This window comes from Mercenaria mercenaria, chromosome 13, assembly GCF_021730395.1.
Source record: "Mercenaria mercenaria strain notata chromosome 13, MADL_Memer_1, whole genome shotgun sequence".
Taxonomy (NCBI): Eukaryota; Metazoa; Mollusca; class Bivalvia; order Venerida; family Veneridae; genus Mercenaria; species Mercenaria mercenaria.
In genome coordinates, this window is record NC_069373.1 from 17,425,123 (window position 1) to 17,450,567 (window position 25,445).

The 25,445-nt window shown below is 35.0% G+C and overlaps 1 protein-coding gene across 1 annotated transcript; it reads left to right on the forward strand.

Annotated features, from left to right (window-relative positions):
* Positions 1-1,373: 1,373 nt before the first annotated feature.
* Positions 1,374-25,281, forward strand: LOC123529756 (28S ribosomal protein L42, mitochondrial-like). The gene is made up of 5 exons (XM_045310273.2): positions 1,374-1,469; positions 17,337-17,400; positions 18,444-18,528; positions 22,353-22,504; positions 25,171-25,281. The coding sequence occupies exons 1-5, from the start codon at positions 1,400-1,402 to the stop codon at positions 25,223-25,225; spliced, it is 426 nt and encodes a 141-aa protein (XP_045166208.1). The 5' UTR covers positions 1,374-1,399; the 3' UTR covers positions 25,226-25,281.
* Positions 25,282-25,445: the final 164 nt, after the last annotated feature.

Here is a 25,445-nt window from a genome sequence, read left to right on the forward strand (position 1 = left end):
AGTTAGCGAGTTCGCGTTGAAAACCAGAGATCGTGAGTTCGAATCTCACCTGGGCCTGATTTTTTTTCAATTCCTTTTTTTATTTCAGTTTTTTTTTTGTATTATTATTGAGTTTTGAAAATATTGTATAACTAGTCATTCATGAGAAATTTAACAAGTGTTTAGTTTTGATGTCAGGTTCCAATGTAGTGCCTGTGCAGTAGTCAGTAGACATAACTTAAAAAAAAACAGCTTTAGGATCAAAATATACAGGCATTAAACTGTGAAAAGCAAATAATGCTCTTCTCCCCGTTCGCATATATTTCATCCGTTAGCTTTAAAATCACTGACCAGAGTTTAACAAAAAAAACTAAAACTATTGGCGATGAATTATCAATAAACATCAAAAAGGTTCTTACTACCATCCCTATTTTATAGTGCTAAAAGATTAACCATAAAAAAAGCCATAGAAATGTTAACTTAGAAGTTCAGTAAATAAACAGGGTTTTTCGAGAATTTCGGCAAACACTGTTTTTCTCTAGGTAAAATTCTGATCATTAACTTTTAAATATTGCTAGTCTTTTGGGTTTAAACCAGCTTTGTACAGTCATGTAAATGATTGTAATTTTCCCTTACCAGGCGTCTATAATAGCAGTATTTTTGACTGAAAGTTGGACACAATCATTCTTCCTTTCAGAAAGAACCAAAATTCGACAATAATGACATTTAAAAGAATTACAATAGTCATTTCCAGGATTACGTAAATTCTAATTTCTATTAACTTTAACTTAAGTCCGTATTGGCAAACATTCACACGCAAAGAGACAGAATTCCTTTGGCTATTGGCCTAATGATTCTGTTAGGTTTGAAGCTTTTCAATTTGAAGGAGTTATCATTTGTGACTGGTTTCCAGTATGATAATAATTTTTGTAAAATTGTGGATGCAGTACGTTTTAATAAGAATAACAGAAATTATTCAAATACGTTTTTTTCCCCTTTATCTTGGTGCAGATTTTAATCTATATCAAACTTTCTTTTAATTATATAGGGCCTACAGAATATGAAGATTTAAATTTGATGCAGTCTAAAACATGCATTCAGAAATCATGAATTATCATTAATACTTATAATTTTAATAGATCTAATAGAACATAAACTTCCTTAACGACAATTTTAACACCACTCCTTTAATTTTTAAGGGGGCTCTGCCTTTTTGGTATCACCTAATTTCATATTATCAGTTTGATCATAATTCTTAAAAATGAGGTAAGGATTTATTCTCTAAAATGGGTCTAGCTATGTTTTGTAGCTCTTTAAAAAAAGTCTGTTGTATATAGAATATATAGGGAATACTATTTACTTGTGTGTGACCTATAGATAATTATCTTAGTGGTTTTGGACCTTAACAACAACACCAAATATGGCGGCCTCCATGAAAATAGTACTTCGGACAGCTCAAAGCTATTCTAGAGCATCAGTAGCGCATAGATGTTAGTAAAGTTTCTTCATCTACGAATAAGTAGTCTGTATTAATATGCCTGTCAAAAGATAAACTTCTTTTTCAGACATCCCAACTTTTTCTGAATGCCAAATGGGAGTTTTTGCTTTCCAAAGTGGGAGATTGAGGTGTTCAAGTGGGAGATTTTATACCGCGGTAATTATGTTCATGATAACGAAGCTTTTAACAAATCTAATGATAATATAAACTTATTTGCCCTTATAAAATCACTAGTCTTAAAAATTCACTTGTCTATATCTTATTATTCATGCATTTTTAATGTTTTGGAACAATAATACACGAAGCCTTCCGTGCAAAATTAAATAGTTATGGCACTTTAAGCAGTATGTCTAAATTCAAAACACCACTGAGAATTAAACCTGCACTTTTATTTCTTTTGTTGGAAAGAAGACTCCCCAGGTGAATTTTACATGACAAACAGTGCAGCTGTTAGAACTGTTAAAACAAAATGTATATAGCTAAAAGAATAAAAGTTCAAGCAATAGAAAATTTACTGTTTGATTCTCATCCCTGGCAACCAGTATTTAAAACCCCTCGCTCAAATACTTTTACTGATCAAAATCCTGTTATCCAAAATTGAATGTCCGGGTATTGTTACACTTTCGTAGATTTGCCTAAATCTCCAGTTAAAAGGATGTGTTTGACAAATTGTTATGATGCAAAGACAGTTTAACAGCATTTGATGGTAAGTGATATTAAAATTTACCATGACATTTCCCCTTATCAAAATGATTTTAAGAGAAATGTTTTTTAAAACCTAGCAGGTTGACTCGGCGACCATCTACTTTCGATTTCAAAAAGTTATAGAAAAAGGTAAAGCCAGTATAATTTCTAATCTAAATTTGATTGAATTTAATTAGATATCTAATGTCTGGATTTTAATTTCAATTGTGACACATTAATCAACACCTGGCTTTGCTGAATCGTGTAATAAACAATAATCAGCAGGGGTAGAATAAGGTGCGAAAATATCCGAAAGGTGTTTCCGAAAGGTGTTGTTTACAGACTCAGCAGTGATACAGTATCAGATAGGCGCAAAGAAGTGGATTATTTCATAATTTTTGCTTTTTTATTGTTGTTTATGTTGTTTTGTTGTTGTTTTTTTTAATCGGGAGATTGAGACTTCTGATCGGGGTGGTCGGGTTTTACAACCAGAATCGGGAGAAACCCGATCGGATCGGGAGAGTTGGGATGTCTGCTTTTTGAATGAAATGTAGTGGTAAATTGGGAAGTATTTAGTTTGCGCGATGAATAATTTCTGCCAGTCAAGGTTACATTTTACCAAATCACTAGTGACGTGGAATCGGTTGGCAAACCGATGCGATGTATCAGAAAAATAATCGGTTGAATGTTATTTATTTTCATAATGTTTAATATGAAATTAGGCCCTGCCTAGCTGGAAAGGAAGTGGCTATTCTTACGGTCCCGTAGGAAACTATTATAGTCTCACGGGCTATTCTTACGGCTCTCCCGTAAGAGGAGTGAAAAGCCCGCCGGTGGCTATTCCTACGGCTGTTTTGTATTACAATACATTGCAGTACTGAAGTCATTCAACTGATATGTTTTCAACCGATTTCGGAAAGGCAGTGGCTAGTGAACCGTCACCGGTGCAGCAGACCCGTGGTCTAGTGCACCGTCACCGGTGCAGCAGACCCGAGGTCTAGTGCACCGTCATTTTTAATATATATAAAATATAGCCTTTATGCAGAGTTTAATTGAAAGATATTTTCACCAGTAATAAGCAAGAACAAAATGAAAAGAATGAAGTAAGATAAACCTTGACTTACTTGTTAATTTATGGCTTTATCTCAAGCGCTGATCTTCGTTCATCGGCGACGTCAGTAGTTGTCATTTTCTAAGATATTTCCGAATGACAGAATGAATTTGTTTGATTTTTTTAAAATTTTCATGAATACCATATATTTTTGTCAATTTAAGTCGAATAAATAAAAATAATTATTGTCTGTATTTGGATATATATGTAAGTGTACATATCAAAATTGAAATTGATCTTAATTTCAGATTTATTATGTCGTGGGACAGTAAATTCGGAAATATTGATATCTTGCAAGCAAATATTTTATAATGTACATGCACGGTGAAAACTGTTTATAATTTTAATATTTGTTATATTATTGATTACAATAGCTGCATCTCACGAAATCCATGATTAAAACTGTGAAAGGCAATAAAGATTAAATTAAGACAATGAATGAAGGTCTACAAATGTAGGCATTGTTGGATTGCTTGTTAAAATTATTTAATGATTGGATTTGGCGTGTTTGTCTTTTGTGGTGGCAGCTCTGATCATGAGATAGTGAATCTGAAATAATGTTGCCGAAGAGTGAAGACTGAGGTAAATCGGTAAATTGGAAGGTAAATCAAGTTTTATCTTACTTTATTCTTTTAATAATGGTCATACATATTACTGGTGACAAGATGTTATAATTATACTTCAAAGAAAGGCTATATTTTATATATAACAAAAATGACGGTACACTAGACCTCAGGTCTGCTGCACCGGTGACTGTTCACTAGCCACTGTCTTTCGGAAATGAAATGTAATCACACTTGGTTTTTGTGTTACAAATAAAATGGCTGGTCAAAATTGATGCAAACATGTCAAGCTGATGTGTGACAAACGTCAACTAATTTAAAGAGCAACAAACATGTTTAGATTTGTAAGAGATTTATACTGTTGTGAAAAATTTGTATAATATACAGGAAACATAGATCAATCAATCTCTAACTGGTTTAGTTGAAAATACTATTTATTAGTGTTTCAATAATATGAATTTAGGTGCTACCTAGAAGGCAGAGCTCCCTTGAAAAATCACCAGTGCCCCTTGAAAATTAAAGGAGTGCTGCTGGAATTACCTGGAATTATGGATCCGTTTTAGGAAGTTTATGTTCATTAAGATCTATTAAAATTTTAAGAATTGGTGATAATTCATGATTTCTGAATGAATGTCTTAGAATGCATCAAGATTAAATCTTGACATGCGAAAACTCTACAAATATGCTATATAGGAACTAAAAAATAAGGAAGTTACGGTTCTTTTTAAAAGGAGGAATGTGCCCAACTTTAAGGCAAAAATACTGCTATGATAGACGTCTGGTATGGGAGAATGAAAATCATTAATAATTAACATGTACAAAGCTTGTTTAAAATCTAAAAGACGAGCCATCTTTAAAAGTTAGTGATGAGAATTTTACCCAGAGAAAATCACTGTTTGCCGAAATTCCCCAAAACTCCTATTTTATTTACTGAACTGCTTAGTTAACAGTCTGGCATTTTTATGGTTAATCTTTTGTCACTACAGTAGTGCTAAAAGATTAACCAGTAGTACTGGTATAGAATAGGAATGGTAGTAAGAACCTTTTTGATGTTTATTGATAATTCATAGGCAATAGTTTTTTTCCTAGTAATAAACTCTGGTCAGTGATTTTTAAGCTTGTGGATGAAATATATGTGAATGGGGAGAAGAGCATTATGTGCTTTTCACAGTTCAATGCCTGTATATTTTGATCCCAAAACCTTTTTTAAAAATAAGTTTTATCTACAGACAGTACATTGGAACCTGACATCACTAACAAAACACTTGTTAAATTTCACATGAATGACTTTATTTTTTACAATGCTTTCAAAACTCATAATAAATAAATAAATGAAAAAAAAAAATGAAATAAAAAAAAATGCCTCTGGTGAGAATCGAACTCCCAACCTTTAGTTTTCTATGCGAACTCGCTAACCACTGCACCAATGTGGAAGTATGACATCATCAACACAAATATAAGTATATATAATAAAATTCAGTTATGGAAGCGTGATGAAAATCGTTTCGCATTGAAAATATTGTATTTTATCTTTTTTTCTTCGTTGAATATGTATTTAGCACTAAATTCTTATTATCAGACGCTCATTTACATTTTTATTCAATGTTCAAAGCAGTAAGCGAAACGCTTTTGTCAACCGTAAACAACAAGTGTCTACTGACGTCTTACTGATTAATTACTATGAGCATTGTGTGCTGGAAGAAACCCGAACAACACCGATTCCAAAATAGTACCACAAATTTTCAACTCGATAGTAGTTCTATACATAGTTTTATTTGTTCTGTTTTTCACACGTTTAACCGTAATGCGACTCTAGCGGCGCCGGTAACTCTGCTATTAATAAGCTATGTATTTACTTCTACGTCTGTACAACCAACAGTCGTTTTCTGACAAATATCGGTTTAAAAATAAGTATTTTGCACTTTGGATAAATTACGGAGAGCCGTAGGAATAGCCACCGGCAGGCTTTTCACTATTCTTACGTGAGAGCCGTAAGAAAAGCCTGCGAGGCTGTTCCTACGGGACCTTAAGAATAGCCACTTCCAACTGAAAAACCTACCTAGTCATACAGAATCTAATTTCTACATTCATTTTTCTTTTTGGTATTTCATGTTTTGACAGTAAGCCTGTAGCCAATTATGAACAAAGGCAAATGTTTTGAAATGTTTGGTTTAAATGAACAAGATCAAATCATTTCTTCAAATGTGTCAAGACTAGACTGATGACGGAAGAATCGGGTGCACAGAATCTAGTCCAGAAATGCACCAAAGGCCACTAGTCTAGTATATACAGTTGGCACTATGGGCCCCAACGATCATGTCTTTGCTGTTGATTTGTTTCTCTAATACAATTTTCTGAATCCGGGAATGCAAGGTTTCTTTTCAGTTCATGTACACGTAACAAATAGTTTTAAAATACATACGGCACATTCAACCTCATGATATCAGTGCATTTAGATTATGTGGGTGCAACATCAAGTCAGACGTGACAGTAATAATGTCAGTATTTATACTTAATAGCAAACTTAAAAACTTTTAAAACTTGTCTTTGTAAAGAGAAAATGGACATCACAATTAATAGGAAACCAGTGTGAATTTAGTTGCTATCTAAAACGCAGAGTTCTCTTGATAAACCAACAGTGCCCCATAAGAATAAAAGAAGTTGTGTTATCATAAATTAATGGCAATACCTGATATTACAGATTCTTTTTATGAAGTTTGGTGTTCTTTTAAGTTATTAACACAATGTCAATTGTTTGCATTAATGATAATTCATAATTTCTGAATGTAATATCAGTTTGTTATGATTCTTAGACTACAACAGAATTAAAACTCAATTTGGCAATTTTTTTTATATATTTTATTAAAAAGAAGAAATGCGTCTTCTACAGTACAAAATGAGGAGAATTAATTATAACTAAAATATTTCTGTTATACGGTTAATCCAGGAAGGTCTAATACAACGTATCAGTTGTTCCAAGGTTAATCAATTAGTTATGATCATAGAAACCAGTTAAAGGAGTTAATCGCAATATTTTGTGCACAACTCAATCGCACAGCAAGCGATAACCACTGTAAGCATATTTCACGATTTGCCACTGAAAGTGCATAATTGTCTAATAATAAATGCAGCGTACTTGGGCTAAAAAAATATCGTATATACTGACATCATAGTCGTGCGTATTTTCGGGTGAAACACAATATAGGGAACAGTAGTGTTGCACCTGGAGGTGAAAAAATAAGTTCTTAATTTTGGCTAAAAAAGTATTTTTCTACATAGTAGAGTGCTTGAAGTATAAGCAACTTAAGTGGTTTGCTGGTACTTGCATCGGAAATGTAATTTTTAAAGGCTGATAAAATACATATTTTTGCTGGTCACGGACACTACAAGTGGTACATTTTGTATAATAAAGCTTCAAATTTATGATAAACTTGAACTATTTTTACTGTTTTGTAGGACAAACACATGGAAATACATAATGCAAGGCAAAAATAGGACTGGGAAAGGTACAATGTATAGATACTGAAAAAAGAAACATATTGTTGGATATTACTTTGTTGCTAAAGAACATGTATATTTCAAATCATCTGACATCTTCAATTTTAGTCTTAAGGACGTATGCTAGAATTTGATGCGAAAATGACGTTTTCAAGGGCAGATAACTCTTTTTCGAATCCGGTGACCTATGATTTTTATTGCATTTTTTTGTTTCTTAGATGATTGTCCTTCAATATCCAAAGTTTAAAGAAATTCTGTTATTGGGAAAATTTTCACCCATCTCATATACAGGGAATTCTAGCATACGCCTTTAATGATGAAAACTTAATGAAAAATCAACAAAAATTCTGTCTTTGTTGAAACAAAATGACTTAGATTAAAGGGAAAGTGATTAATTTTCAAAAAAATCCTAAATATTGATAGATACCAGTAATTGGTTACAGACACTACAAAAAATGCCTCAAGAATGGTTTTGCATTAGATTATGTTAAAAACATTAAACCCACTCATGAATTATTTGGTATAATGTTAAAATGATATCTGAATGGAAAAAGTATTTAAATTTGATATTCTTCAAACAAAAATATACAACTTGACAAATTAAAACCAATGAAAAAGAAAACAGAACAACAAAATCTGAAAACTTCCTTTTTAGATGATAAACATGATTTTTAGCACTTTTGAACTGTATCTATATTTTTATATCTGAAAATATTTGTCAACAAATACATATAATTGTTTTTTTCTCAATAATAATAAACTTTGAAATGATAATTTTTCATTTTTCTGTAAAAAGATGCAAATTTTAATTTTTTCAGCTCTGGTTACGGACACTACAGTTTCAAGTAGCATTATTAAATAGACAAAATTTACCTTTTGTAGTGAAATTATTAATAGACTTTGTTAAATTTGTCATCAGTGAACCTTCCATATTGAAAAAAAAAATGTGATTCTTTATCTCTTGTTGCTTCCATGTTTGCTATGACATCTTTCAATGTCATGCTGCAGCAACAGAAAATGATGCTGTGTATAAAGATGCCGCAATAAGGGTTTTACAATGTGGTTGCAACATCAACAAGTTGATGAAAAATAAAGTTAATTAATTAACTTGTGAAATCAGTTATTACTTTCATAAGAATAACTATAAATAAAATTTTAAAAAATGTTTATTTACACCATTGAAAGACAGGTTACGGACACTACAGGGTTTTTGTAGTGTCCGTAACCATATTAGTGGTGCTACAGCAAAAATGTAGTTAACGATAAAGGAAATAGCATAAAAATTTAATGCCAACAGTTAAATTTGATAAGAAAAAATCAATAAAGACTCTCATAATACCTTATAAATCTACAAAATACAAGTGGTTACGGACTCTACATCTTTTCATAAAAACCTGATTTTCAGTTTTAAAGATTCATACAATTAAATTTCAGAAATACATGATTTTAATTTTTTTTCTTTAAGTACTGTTAGTTACAACAGAGAAATGATTCTGGACCAAAATATTAAAGAAAAAATAATGTTAACATTGCAATTATTTATTATAACAAAAGGAAGGAATTTCAGTGAAAAACTGCATAACATCTTACCCATTTCTTATTTTTCTCGACAGCTTCAACAATTTTCATCCGATTATGACAAATCAAACACCAAAATAATCCTTAAAAAATTGTCTTTATGCTGATAACACACATTTACATGGAAATATATAATATCATATCATTATTTTATTTGAAAAATACGGAAAATTCTAAGTGCAACAACATAACCCTTCAAAAATGACGATTTTTAGATGCGTTTTTTGCCACTGCTTAAAAGCTATTTGAGCTAGATCAATAAAATTTGGCACAGAACTTCTTCATATTTAGTGTTATAAAGTGTAAAATTTAATGTTAAATTGCAATAAAGGGTTAGGAAATTTATGAAAACCATGTATAACAATGTGATATTCTAAATGCTCCCTATATTGTGTTTCACCCGTTTACCTTTAAAAGTGATGGTGTTTTATGAGAGAAGTAGTCGAAGGAAGTACAACCTTGAAACTTGCAACACTTGTTCACCATCATAAGCTGACCCTGTACAGCAAGAAACATAACTCTTTTGTACTTAGAAAATATCAGATTTCTTGGTTAAGCTTTATGTTTAGGTCAACTTTTCTTCTAAACTATCAAAGCTATTGCTTTGAAACTTGCAACACTTGTTAACCATCATAAGCTGACCCAATACATCAAGAAACATAACTCCATCCCGCTTTTTGCAAGAATTATTGCCCCTTTTGGGCTTAGAAAATCAGTTTCCTTGGTTAAGTTTTATGTTTAGGTCAGCTTTTCTCCTTAACTATCAAAGCTATAATTGCTTTAAAACTTGCAACACTTGTTCACCATCATAAGCTGACTCTGTACAGCAAGAAACATAACTCCATCCTGCTTTTTGCAAGATTTATGGCCCCTTTTGGACTTAGAAAATATCAGATTTCTTGGTTAAGTTTTATGTTTAGGTCAACTTTTCCCCTTAAACTATCAAAGCTATTGCTTTGAAACTTGCACCACTTGTACACCATCATAAGCTGACCCTGTACATCAAGAAACATAACTCCATCCTGCTTTTTGCAATAATTATTGGCCCTTTTGGACTTTTGGAAAATCAGTTTTCTTGGTTGAGTATTATTATGTCTCCCACCACACAGTGGTGTGGGAGACATATTGATTTACTCCAGTCTGTGTGTGTGTGTGTGTGTCTGTCACAAAGCTTGTCCACACTCTAAGTCGAACTTTTCTCATTTGATCTTCACCAAACTTCAACAAAATTTGTCTGCCAATAAGTGCTCAGCCATGTTCGATAACTAGCCAAATCGGCCTAGGCACTTTGGAATTATGGCCTTTGAATTACCGAAAAATGCTCAGATTTTAGGCGCATTCCTGGAGCCAAAAGGACCCCTATACTACTCGTGAGTAGTCATGAGTAGTATAGGGGTCCTTTTGGCATTAGTATAGGGGTCCTTTTGGCTCCAGGAATGCGCATGCAGTCTGAGTAGTATAGGAGTCCTTTTGACTTGATGAATGTGCATGCGCTCTAGTAGGGCAAGTTCGATGAGCCAAATTGGTCCAGGCACTTCGGAGTTATGGCCCTTGAGTTACCGAAAATTTGCCTTTTTACTCTTGTCTGCGCTCTAACTCGAACATTTCTCATCCGAGCATCACCAAACTTTAACAAAATGTGTTTGACCATAGGTCCGCGGCCAAGTTCGATAACTAGCCAAATCGGCCCAGGTACTTTGGAATTATGGCCCTTGAATTACCGAAAATTGGCCTTTTTATTCTCGTCCACGCTATAAGTCGAACATTTCTCACCCGATCTTCACCAAACTTAAACCAAATGTTTTTTACCATAACTCTTCGACCAGGTTCATTAACTAGCCAAATCGCCCGAGGCACTCCAGAATTATGGCCCTTGAATTGCCCAAAATCAGCCTTTTTACTCTTCCAAGGCATATTTGTAGTGAGTAAACAGTATATAAAAACTGACTTGTTATTTAGATGATTAGGCAGTTGTGGGAGACATGCGCTTTTCTCATTAGCAACTTTAGTGTTTAAGTCAGCTTTTTAGCTCACCTGAGCACAAAGTGCTCAGGGTGAGGTATTGTGATTGCTCACCGTCCGGCGTCCGTCCGTCCGTCCGTCGTCCGTCCACACTTTCCTTTAAACAACATCTCCTCCTAAACCAACAGGCCAATTTTGATGAAACTTCACAAGGATGTTCCTTGGATGGTCTTCTTTAAAAATTGTTCAAAGAATTGAATTCCATGCAGAACTCTGGTTGCCATGGCAACCGAAAGGAAAAACTTTAGATATTTGGTGTGAAGCATTGCCTAGTGGACCTCTACCAAGTTTGTTCAAATCATGACCCCGGGGTCAAAATTGTCCCGCCCCAGGGGTCACTTGATTTTACATAGGAAAATCTTAAAAAATCTTCTTCTCAGAAACCAGAAGCCCTAGAGCTTAGTTATTTGACATGTAGCATTGCCTAGTGGACCTCTACTAAAATTGTTCAAATCATGACCCCGGGATAAAAATTGACCCCGCCCCAGGGGTCACTTGATTTTACATAGATTTCTATAGGAAAATCTTCAAAAAAAAAATAAAAAATAAACCAGAAGGCCTAGAGCTTAGATATTTGACATGTAGCATTGCCTAGTGGACCTCTACAACATTTGTTCAAATCATGACCCCCGGGGTCAAAATTGACCCCGCTTCAGAGATCACTTAATTTTATATAGGAAAATCTTCAAAAATTTTTCTAAAAATAAACCAGTAGGCCTAGATCTTAGATATTTGACATGTAGCATTGCCTAATAGACTTCTACAAAAAAAATTCAAATCATGACCCCCGGGGTCAAACTGACCCCGTCCCATGGGGTTACTTGATTGTACATAGAAAAATCTTCAAAATTTTCTAAAAATAAACCAGAATGCCTAGAGCTTAGATATTTGACATGTAGCATTGCCTAGTGGACCTCTACAATATTTATTCAAATCATGACCCCCGGGGTCAAATTGACCCCCGTCCCATGGGGTTACTTGATTGTACATAGAAAAATCTTCAAGATTTTCTAAAAATAAACCAGAAGGCCTAGAGCTTAGATGTTTGACATGTAGCATTGCCTAGTGGACCTCTACAAAATTTGTTCAAATCATGAACCCCGGGGTCAAAATTGACCCCCGCCCCAGGGGTCACTTGATTTTATATAGGAAAATCTTAGATATTTGATATGTAGCATTGCCTATTAGACTTCTACAAAATTTGTTCAAATCATGACCCCCGGGATCAAATTGACCCCGTCCCATGGGGTTACTTGATTGTACATAGGAAAATCTTCAAAATTTTCTAAAAATAAACCAGAAGGCCTAGAGCTTAGATATTTGACATGTAGCATTGCCTAGTGGACCTCTACAAAATTTGTTCAAATCTTGACCCCCAGGGTCAAATTGATCCAGTCCCAGGGGTTACTTGATTGTACATAGGGAAATCTTCATAAATTTGCTAAAAATAAACCAGAAGGCCTAGATCTTAAAGCTTTAGCTAAGAAATTTGTTCAAGCAAGCAACTCTACTCAGGTGAGCGATATAGGGCCATCATGGCCCTCTTGTCTCATAAACTATCAAAGCTGTTGCTTTAAAACTTGCAACAGTTTTTCACCATCATAAGCGGACCCTGTACATCAAGAAACATAACTCTATCCTGCTTTTTGCAAGAATGATGGCCCTTTTTACACTTAGAAAATCATGGGTAGGACAATATTTCTATTATACAAAAAAATCAGATGAGCGTCAGCACCCGCAAGGCGGTGCTCTTGTTATTTTTAGCTCACATGAGCCAAAGGCTCATGGTGAGCTTTTGTGACCGCTCTATGTCCGTCGTCCGTCGTGTGTCTGTCAACATTTTCTAAAAAAATCTTCTTCTTGAAAACCACTGAGCAGAATTACACTAAACTTCACAGGAATGATCCTTGGGTGGCCCCCTTTCAAAATTATTCAAAGAATTGAATTCCATGCAGAACTCTGGTTGCCATGGCAACCGAAAGGAAAAACTTCAAAAATCTTCTTGTCCAAAACAGCAAGGCATAGTGCCTTGATATTTGGCATGTGACATCATCTTATGGTCCTCTATCAAAATTGTTAAAATTATGCCCCTGGGATGAAAAGAGGCCCCTCCCCAGGGGTCACAAGTTTTACATAGACTTATATAGGAAAAAAGTTTAAAAATCTTCTTGTCTAGAACCACAAGACTTAGGCCTTTGATATTTGGTATGTTGCATTACCTTTTGTCTTTACCAAAATTGTTAAAATTATGCCTCAGGGGTGAAAAGAGGCCCAGCCACGGGTGGTCTCAAATTTTACATAGACTTATATAGGAAAAAACTTTAGAAATCTTCTTGCCTTAAACTGCAAGGCCTAGGCTTTTGATATTTGGTATGTTGCATTGCCTTGTGGTCCTCTACCAAAATTATTCAAATTATGCCCCTGGGTGAAAAGAGGCCCTGCCCTGGAGGTCACAAATTTAACATAGACTTAATCCCTTATATAGGGAAAAAAAATCTTCTAGTCTGAAAGTTCAAGGCCTAGGCCTTTGATACTTGGTATGTAGCATTGCCTAGTGGATCTCTAACAAGATTGTTCAAATTATGCCCCTGGGGTGAAAAGAGGCCCTGCTCTGGGGGTCAATTGTTATACGAGTTATGTAGGAATAAATACTTAAAAAATTATCAGATCATATTTCCTAGATTGTTTAATTGTAATTACCTGATGATTCCAAGTGATTAGAAGTCACTTGACCATGACCTTGACCTACTGACCTTTCTTTAAGATACAGTCTTGAAATTTGGATGACATGTACAGTTTTGCACACCGATCTTAAAACTGACTTTCAGTGACCATGAATGTGACCTACTGACCTACTTTCTAATATTTTAGCATCAGTTTTGCATTTTAAACATGTGTCTCATATTACTCAGGTGAGCGATTCAGGGTCATCATGACCCTCTTGTTTATTTTAACTTGTGATACATCAATTTATAAATATGCAAAGTTATAGAAAAATCTATCCGCTAGAAATAATTGTGAAAAACATCTTTAAATAGAAATTTGTCTCTTTTCGGCTGGATATTAGAAAATAGTGATTTAAATTTTCAATGTAGATATCTAATATTCTTCCAACAATTAAACTTTTGAACTTACATAAACCTGTTAGCCTAAACACAGACTATTGCAATTCTTTTAAATGTCATTTATTTTGTCAAATGACATCTTTTAGGACAAATTTTGTCCCACTAATTAGCTACGGTAAACCTCTTGTGTGGGAGAATGGCAAACAACCATTGACATGATAAATTCTTATTTCAAATTCATTCTAAGAAGTTCTTGACCAGAATTTTATCAAGAACATAAACTCTGTTGGTCGAAATCCTATAAGTTTACCAAACTCCTAACTGTCTAGGGCTGTGAAAGGGAGATAAGCAACACATGCTTTTCCATGCCTTTGAATTTGAAACTCAAAAGTTTTGTTCAAAATTTACAGACAGAACATTGGTAAACTATACACTTTAATGATTTCTGCTCCAAAATTTGTGACAAACATACTGGGCTTAAAGCACAAAAAAATGCATGTGAGGGGATTCGAACTCTTGACCTCGCGCATGCAAAGCTTGTAACTATGCAAACCACTGGGGGCTATGACATGTCATAAAATTGTGTATATAAATAAATTTTGTTATGCCAGTGTGTCTGGATTCGTTTTGCATTGGCATTTTTTTGTAAATACTGGCTTTTCTACATTAAAAATTAAACTGGCGATGATTTTGTTCTTCAAACACTACTAGAATGCACATTATTATTCAGTATTGGAAACTTTAAGCGGGACGCTTGAATCATAAAAAAAAAGTTACACAAAGAGACCCGAATAAGACAGATTCCATCTAATACCGCGAATTTTCAACTCGTAAGAATACGACAGAATAAGAATAAATTGTTTCCTTTTTTACATATCTATAACGGTAATTCGGCACCGCTAGGTCTGCTGATGATTGTTCATAAGAAACATTATTTTGTCAAATGTCGCCCTGAAAATTATTCTAGCCGTCATTCGACTATACTCCGTAATCAGCCTATCACTACAAATCACTTCCTTCTTTATTTGATATATACTGTGAAATATTCAGACCTGATTTTCACTACTTTAGAGCATTTTACTGATATGAGAACCATATATGGTCATTTAGTATGACATGTCTTCTTGGTAGGTGGGGATTGCTCATGTGCTGATATTAAATACAGGCTGACTCGGACCATGGCTTATTCAGCCCAAATTGGTTTAGATTTTCTGACACTATCATCATGAGTAATAATAACATGAGAATTTAGTTTAATTTCTGATGCAAAGGAATGTGTCATTTTATGTGCCAGTCCCTTTATGTACCAGCACCTTATGTACCACTTTGGACACCTTACATGTATGTACCACATATATATGATATATAGTGGGTTACTGTTTTTGTTTTGATATGATCAAAATATTATATTATATGTTACTGGTATATATGATCATTATGTTAAATTTATTCAATTTAATTGTCAATTAGGTCATAATTATTTAGGTAATTAAACAGTGTGTAAATAAATTATATGGACTTGTTATATTTGAATATTCTTACCTCAAAGACAAAGTGAAGGTCCATATCTTTCCTATATCCATATTATTATATCCCAAATAACATATTTTATTTTATTAAATATTTTACAAATAAAGTCATTTCACATCAAGGCATGTGTATCAAATGAAATAAAAATACTGTTAATTGTTTCAGCAGATTATCATTGAGCCCTAATTAGCACATTAGTTACATCCAGTTAATTACTGGCATAGTTCACTTTTTCAATCAAAAGGCTTGGCATGACAATTTTATTATGGCACTGAAACCAAACAACCCATGGGCTTGGTCAAACAGAGTGACATAATACTGAAACCAATCAAGATGTAAAGTAAGTATAGGAAAAACTATACGGCATATGACTCAAACATTTAATTTGATTTTGTATATAAGTCTATCCATGAAAATTGTAAGGCTTGTCCATGGGTGTGTGTTTCACTGGACTTGGCATATATACTGTCAGGTGATACGTTTGGGCCTCAGTGCAACATACACACAGGGAGGAGACACATACCAGTTGATCCGGAAGATTGTGGCACAACCCATCACAATTTCTGCGATTATGTAACCTGTTTGTTTTTCTTCACAAGACTTAGAGTTTCTCTACAGATACTGTTGTTTGTCTAATTAAAGAAATGTAATTTATTGAAAAACTACATGTTCTGTCCCAGACAAGCAGCACTAATATACAGGTCTATCAAGTATGGTTTTCACTATCACACTGTCACACAGTCTTAAGATTGGAATCTAGGTCTCAGGCTCACTCGTAGTCACTGTACCCATCACCGGTTATTCTATTTTGTATGTAAACCCAAGGGGGCAACCTTAATGATTGCCTGGGGCAGGTAAAAGTGGAGGATGGGCAGGCAAAAAATCATACTGAGTTGCCCGTCAGACAAGTGAATTAAATGAAAGATCCCAAGAAATATCCTACTGGTTTTTTGTTGCTAGACTGCATTGCAATTTCTCATCAATTAATCTCATGTTACATTTTAGGCAACCAAAAATTTGGTTAGGACAAGTAAGAATATAGTTGGAAGTTGCCCTATGGTCAAGTGCTCTACAGAGTCAAAGTCAAGACATGGACCCCTTTCTATGAACAGAAGTTTACTATTACACAAATGTTGTTAAATTAGATTATTCTCCTGTTTAAGCTCATTGTGCCAAATGTTATTATATTCCCCCTTTTTGCTTGCATTTGCATGCATGTCCTGCCATTTATACTCATCTGGGGGAGTCTTGCAGCATATATAGACTATTGGAATTAAAATAATCCTAACAGATCCACTGTGGTGTCCAAAATAACAGTTTTCTTATAATTTCTCACTTCCATGCCCAATTGTTAAGAATATGTGATATTTAAATAGAAAAATTATATTTTTGTATTGATCTCTGTTTACATGCCTTTACTTAAGAAATAACTATAGCAAAAGAGTGTTTTAACACTATTTATGCATGATGGATGGTTCTACGTTGGGCGTAATAATTTCACAAGGACACAGCCCGAATGAAATTATTTGTACGATGTATTACTGCCCGAGTGTATAAATAGTGTTAAAACATGATTTTGTTATAAATTACTTCGATTCTAATATGCCCTTAATCTAAAACAGTAGATAAAGTATAGTAGCGCTCTTTCATGGTCGCAACAAAAACATTGACGTCACTGCACATTAAGGTGACGTCATTCTAGCCTGAGAGTGTTTTAACAGAGAAAAGCGTATTAGAATTGCTGGTAATGTGCATACCTGTGTACAGTTTTATTATCTATTTTTAGCTAAAAGTTGCCATTATTTCAGGTGCTGTTATAAACAGAAGCTGTCACTCGAAAAGCAGTTCAGATGATTCAGAACAGAGTGCGAGGTATATTAAGTTTATATATATAAGTACAAACTGAATACTTACATATTTTACCCATATTATGAAGATCTGAGTTAATAAGGTAGATCATATTGTCGTTCTTGTTATAAATTTCTTTCAGGACCTTTAAAATTTAATAAGTTTTTAAACTTGTTAGGAGTACTAGGTTGATGCAAAAAACTGTCACGGTCGTTCCTGAGATTTCAATTTGAAAAGAAAAGTAGTCTTTACTTTAAAGCTACTCGCCCACAGTTTGGGGAGATATTTTGTGCTTAAAATGTATATGACACTGAAAAATGATGAAGTGGGTGAAAATGAAAGATATTGGTAAAACTGCAAGAAGAATGTTAATTTTCTGCATTATTTTCAAAAGCATGGTTTACTACCTTCCGCACAATATTTTTGGTAATTTATAAGAATATCTTGAAAAAATCTTGTGTCAAGTTTGTACCACTAGTTTCTTTCAGAATACTCACTTTTTATGGATTTTTGAGAGAAATAATTTTACGGCTAAAATGTGTGGGTTAGTCCCTTTAATACTATGCAATGTAACAGTACAATAGAACAAACCGGCAAACCTAAGTTTTTTCACTAAGATTAACCTTTAGCCTGCTCTAGGCAAGTGATTCGGTCTTTGCGACCAGTGCAGACCAAGATCAGCCTGCACATCCATGCAGTCTGATCATGGTCTGCACTATTCGCTTTTCAGTCAGAGAAAACCCTTTCGGATAATAAATGGTATTACCCAGACTGAATGATGGATGAGTCCATTTTAGAAATATAGCAGGAGAAAGGTTAAGATATAAATACTATCCAGTCCTGCATAAAGGTATCTAATACCGGTAACTTCAGACCCTAGGGATATGTTGACTAGTCATGGTGTTCACATGAATAAAAAGTTTATGATGTGATCGGCAATAACATCTTTCATCTTTGACGAATTTGGTCTAACAATCTTCAGAAATAGGCTTAATCTTGTATGTATTATCTGACTTTTGTTTACAGAATTGCCAATTTTATTATCAGAGTTGATATTATATTTTTAGATTACCGAGAGTTGGTATGTCAGCTGATGGAAGTACACTGATTGGTTGGCATCCAGAACCAGAGCATCCATATGAACATACAAAGGTATACATCAAGCCATGGATACTAGTTATGTTTACCACACCACTGTGTGGTGGGAAACAGATTGATTTACTCCTGTCTGTCACAAATCTCATCCGATCTTCAACAAACTTAAACAAAGTGTGTTTGCCAATAAGTCCTCAGCCAAGTTCAATAACTAGCCAAATCGGTCCAGGCACTTCGGAATTATGGCCATTGAATTACTGACAGGCCCCTTAGTCCAACACTTGCTGCAGAACTATCAAAGGTATATTTTCTGTGAGTATATAAAGACGGACTTACTATTCAGATTGTTAAGCAGATTAGGGAGACATGCGCTTTTCTCAAAAGCAGCTCTAGTATTTACAGTGAAATTTGAAAGACGATTGTCAAATAAACATTGTAGATTAAAATTTTTTTTAGCTATCATTAATGACCCTTTTGGTGACCAAGCTACTGAATACCAGGACTTGACTTTAATTCTGTACAGCACTTGCCCACAGGGCAACTTCAATTTATTTTAATTGCCAAAACCCCAAATTTTGGTTGCCCAAATGTAACATGATTTTGTGATGAGATATGGCAATGCAGTATAGCAACAAAAACAGTAGTACATGATTTTCTGAGAGGTAGTTCTTGGGATCTTTCATATAATTCACTTGCCTGATTGGCAACTGAGTATATTTTTTAGCTCGACTGTGCGTCGGCGTCCCGATTTGGTTAAGGTTTTGTACAAAAATGTCTTGTGGGAATGGATTGAAACTTCACACACTTATTCACTGTGATAAACTGACTTACATTGCATAAGTTCCATTACTCTATTTTGTTTTTTTACAAAGTTATGCCCCTTTTTCGACTTACGAGATTTTGGTTAAGTTTTTGTATGTAAGCTGGTATCTCAGTATCCACGGGAATGGATTGAAACTTTACACACTTGTTCACTGTCATGATCTAACATGCACTGTGAAGGTCCCATAACTTTACTTTGCATTTTTACAAAATTATGCCCCTTTTTCAACTTAGCAGTTTTTGGTTAAATTCTTATATGTAAGATGTTATCTCAGTTCCTTCTAATGGGAATGGATTGAAACTTCACACACCAGTCCACTGTCATGAGCTGATAAGCACTGTACAGGTTCTATAAGCTGTTTTGCATTTTTACAAAATTATGCCCCTTTTTCAACTTTGTTATTCATTCAATTGACAAGGCTGTTGAATAGTCGAGCATTGCTGTCCTCTTACAGCTCTTGTTTTGCCTGCCCACACTTCACTTTTACCTGCTTCAGGCAATAGGACAGTCTTTAACCTTTAGTCTGCTGGCGGCAAGTGGCCTTTGCGACCAGTGCAGACCAAGATCAGCTTGCAAATACGTATAGTCTGATCATTGTCTGCACTGTTCGCTATTCAGTCAGTAAATTTTCAATGATCAACTCTTTACATGGTAAGTGGTACTACCCAAATTGAATGATGGACCGGTCCATTATAGAAATTAAGCAGGCTATGGGTGAAGGTCAAGCCCTAAATACTCATTTGAATGAACAAGCTGCAATGCTAGGAAATATCAGGGAAAGGAAACCCATCACGAATATTGGCAAATCTACAGTAAACACCTATGAATTGGTATTATACTAAGATATGGACTGGTATTTATTTAGTTAACATTAATAAAATATGCCCTGTTCCAAAGATAAAAAATTAAAACATTTTATTCATCATTATATGAGCTGCGCCATGAGAAAATCAACATAGTGGCTTTGCGACCAGCATGGATCCAGACCAGCCTGCGCATCCGCGCAGTCTGGTCAGGATCCATGCTGTTCGCTTTCAAAGCCTATTGCAATTAGTGAAACCTTTAGCGAACAGCATGGATCCTGACCAGACTGTGCGGATGCGCAGGCTGGTCTGGATCCATGCTGGTCGCAAAGCCACTATGTTGATTTTCTCATGGCACGGCTCATATTATAATCATAACATACAGTTGAAATGTGATATCTCAGACTAACTTACCTCAAAATTCTGTTTATCTTGAAGACATTTTGAAGTCACATCCCGAAAACACTTTCACAAAATATTAGTATATGTCGAATTTCGGATCTCTTGAAGTAAAATGCCCAATCACTTGGAATTTGAGATATAAAATTTCAACTATGTTGATGTTTGTTAAACTTAAAGTATTGTTCTGACACCATACCATTCAAGTGCACATAAAGAGTATGAATTTTTAGCTCACCTGTCACAAAGTGACAAGGTGAGCTTTTGTGATCGCGCAGCGTCCGTCGTCCGTGCGTGCGTCCGTAAACTTTTGCTTGTGACCACTCTAGAGGTCACATTTTTCATGGGATCTTTATGAAAATGGGTCAGAATGTTCAACTTGATAATATCTAGGTCAAGTTCGAAACTGGGTCACGTACGGTCAAAAACTAGGTCAGTAGGTCTAAAAATAGAAAAACCTTGTGACCTCTTTAGAGGCCATATTTTTCATGAGATCTTCATGAAAATTGGTGAGAATGTTCACCTTGATGATATCTAGGTCAAGTTCGAAACTGGGTCACGTGGGGTCAAAAACTAGGTCAGTAGGTCTAAAAATAGAAAAACCTTGTGACCTCTCTAGAGGCCATATTTTTCAATGGATCTTCATGAAAATTGTTCAGAATGTTCACCTTGATGATATCTAGGTCAAGTTCGAAACTGGGTCATGTGGGGTCAAAAACTAGGTCAGTAGATCTAAAAATAGAAAAACCTTGTGACCTCTCTAGAGGCCATATTTTTTATTAGATCTTCATGAATATTGGTCAGAATGTTCACCTTGATGATATCTAGGTCAAGTACGAAACTGGGTCACGTGGGGTCAAAAACTAGGTCAGTAGGTCTAAAAATAGAAAAACCTTGTGACCACTCTAGAGGCCATATTTCTCAATGGATCTTCATGAAAATTGGTTAGTATGTTCACCTTGATGATATCTAGGTCAAGTTCGAAACTGGGTCACGTGGGGTCAAAAACTAGGTCAGAGGATCTAAAAATAGAAAAACCTTGTGACCTCTCTAGAGGCCATATTTTTCATGGGATCTTTATGACAATTGGTCAGAATGTTCATCTTGATGATATCTAGGTCAAGTTCGAAACTTGGTCACTTGCGATCAATAACTAGGTCAGTAGATCTAAAAATAGGAAAACCTTGTGACCTCTTTAGAGGCCATATTTTTCAAGAGATCTTCATGAAAGTTGGTCAGAATGTTCACCTCGATGATATCTAGGTCAAATTCAAAACTGGGTCACGTGCGTTCAGAAACTAGGTCAGTAGGTCTAAAAATAGAAAAACCTTGTGATGTCTCTAGAGGCCATATTTCTCAATGGATCTTCATGAAAATTGGTGAGAATGTTCAGCTTGATGACATCTAGGTCAAGTTTGTAACTGGGTCATGTGCAGTCAAAAACTAGGTCAGTAGGTCGAAAAATAGAAAAACCTTGTGACCTCTCTAGAGGCCATATTTTTCACGAGATCTTCATGAAAATTGGTGAGAATGTTCACCTTGATGATATCTAGATCAAGTTTAAAAGTGGGTCACGTGCCTTCAAAAATTAGGTTGTTAGGTCAAATGATAGAAAAACCTTGTGACCTTTCTAGAGGTCATATTTTTCAATGGATCTTCATGAAAATTGGTCAGAATTTTTTATCTTGATGATATCTAGGTCACATGTGCTCAAAAACTAGGTCACTATGTCAAATAATAGAAATAACGACGTCATACTCAGTTCAACACTGGGTCATGTGGGGATAGGTGAGCGATTCAGGACCATCATGGTCCTCTTGTTATTCTTAACTGTCACTGTGGGATTTTTTTTACAGCCTATTGAGTATGACATGAAGAAGGCAGGGGAAGGGACAGTGTTGAAGGATGAACTTGTTAGAGACTATGTGACTCGGTACAGACCCTCGGGTCCAACTACACCAGAACTGTCAGCTATAACTTTCACAACTAAACATCAGTGGCTTCCAAAGTAGGTTTGACTATTCTGTTACAGTGTAACTTGTTTTAATGACATGGCTTAGGATAAAATTCTACACAAGCAGAAAGGTTGTTTTTCAATAGCCAACTTCTTATAAAATTAACCTGTCCAGAACAACAACCTTTGTTCTAGGGAGACTGCGTTGTATTTCGATTCTCTCCTGAAGTGTTTTAACATTTTAGCTAACCTCAGCACAAAGTGCTCAAGGTGAACTATTGTCATCACCCTGTGTCTGTGTCAAATCATAGATAAACCTTGTTAATACTCTAGTGACCACATTTTCCATTTGATCTTTATAAAAAATTGTCAGAATGAAATTTGTTACTATTAGGGACTATTTTTGGGGTACATTAATATTAGTCCCGGAAAAGTGCTGATTCCTTGTATCTGTTTTATGTAGTAGTTTATTTTAACTGTTTGACTGCATGTTTATGTAGAGATGCCACATTTCATCTAAGAATGGCTAGTCGTATTACAGATAGTATGGCTGTTGACACAGTCCATGTCAGTTTTCACCTTCTTAAACAGAAAAGTTTATAATATCTTCCTGAGAAATCAATATTCAGAATTTGATATGATTCCACAGAAATGATCATTAGTTGATTTTCTTTCTAAAAAATGCTAAAGGCTATGTAACCCATCTATAAATACAGGATGTAGGTAGACATTTACTCCCCAGGATATTTGCCCCACCCCGCCCCCATGAAAAAATTGACCTCAGGACATTGCCCCCAGTTGAAATAGTACACACGATGTTTGCTGGGGGCGAATGTCCAGCGGTCCACTTTTTCATTTGGGTGCAAGTGTCCTGGGGGGCAATTGTACGGCTCTCATAAGATACACTGTACTAGGAATTGGGCCAGTTTTCCCTATATAGCTACATGTATATAGAAAAAGTTTAAAAAATCATCTCCTCTAAAGGTGGAGATCAGAACTGGGTATGATTTCACAGAAATAATATCTAAGTGAACTTAGATGAAAAAAGGGCAGATCAGGATACGATGGTTCTGAGATGGAAGACTGAAGTATCTGCACATTTTTTTTTTGGTCAAGTACCCAAAGCACAGTTGTTTTTTTGTTTAGCTCACCTGAGCACAAAGTGCTCAAAGGTGAGCTTTTGTGATCACCCTGCATCCGTCCGTAAGTCGTCTGCGTCACTCGTCTTTCGTCAACAATTTGACTGTTAACACTCTAGAGGTCACAATTTTGGCCCAATCTTAATGAAACTTGGTCAGAATGTTACCTTCAATAAAATCTTGGATGAGTTCGATATTGGGTCATCTGGGGTCAAAAACTAGGTCACCAGGTCAGATCAAAGGAAAAACTTGTTAACACTCTAGAGGTCACAATTTTGGCCCAATCTTAATGAAACTTGGTCAGAATGTTACCCTCAATAAAATCTTGGACGAGTTCGATATTGGGTCATCTAGGGTCAATAACTGGGTCACCAGGTCAAATCAAAGGAAAAGCTTGTTAAAAACTAGGTCACCGGGTCAGATCAAAGGAAAAGCTAGTTTACACTGTAGAGGCCACATTTATGACCATATCTTAATGAAACTTGGTCAGAATGTTATTCTTGATGATCTATAGGTCTAGTTCAAATCTGGGTCAGGTGGGGTCAAAAACTAGGTCACTAGGTCAAATCAAAGGAAAAGCTTTTTAACACTCTAGAGGCCACATTTATGACTGTATCTTCATGAAACTTAGTCAGAATGTTAACCTTGATGATCTTCAGGTCAGATTCGAATCTGGGTCATGTGGGGTCAAAAACTAGGTCACTGGATCAAATCAAAGGAAAAGCTATTTAACACTTAAGAGGCCACATTTATGACCATATTTTAATGAAACTTGGTCTGAATGTTAATCTTGATCTTTAGGTCAATAGGTCAGGTGAGCGATACAGGGCCTTCATGGCCCTCTTGTTTATTTTGCCCTTAAAGAAAATATTTTCAGTCAGAACTGTTCAGAACGGGAGACAATCAAAATCCCCTTGATCAAAATCCCCCACACTGAAAAATGACAGGGTGTTACAAAATCCACTTCATACTTTTGCAGGGGATATCATAATCCCCTCTGTGATTAACATTATAGATATATAGATGTCAGTGCTCCAAATTATATTATGTGTGCTAAAGGCATTGTATAATTGTTCAAATACAACTATACACAACTTAAAAGTCTATTGCATAAAGTACGTAAATACAATGCCTTTAGCACACATAATATAATTTGGAGCACTGATATCTATATATCTATAATGTTAATCACAGAGGGGATTATGATTCTCCCTGAAAATGTGTGAAGGGGATTTTGTAACACCCAGTCATTTTTCAGTGGAGGGGATTTTGATCAAGGGGATTTTGATATACACTCGTTCAGAACAATGCTTTGTCAGAAAGATAAGATAATCGTTATTTAAAGTCAGTAACCTTTATGATAAACAGTTTTAACATAGCTGTTTTCAAATCAAACAAGAATACCCTTTAATAAACAATCTATAGTGTGTAAGAACACAAATCAAGTCATGAAACCTGCAACAAACTCTGAAGTGAGTGATAAAGGGTCTTTTTTCCCCATTTGACAATGTTCTTTTAATGGTTAAAGAGCGTGCTGTGTTCTTAATGTTAAATACAATATTAACATTGTTTATTTTACAGGTCGGGGAAGAAATACCAGAAAAGAAACCCACCAAAAGATAGAGATGCTATATAAGAATATTATGTCTGTGTTTCCTTTTTGTTTTGATGTAAATAAAATATTGAAACGTACTCCGGCCTCATTTGTTTCATGACAGAGTTTATAGTGATAACACAGATATGGTATAGCCAAAACATGCCTTGATGTGATGTGAAATATAACTTAGCAAGCTCATTTATAAGAAAACTATAACAATTTTTACAGCTCACCTGAAATTTTGTCCAAGGTGAGCTAT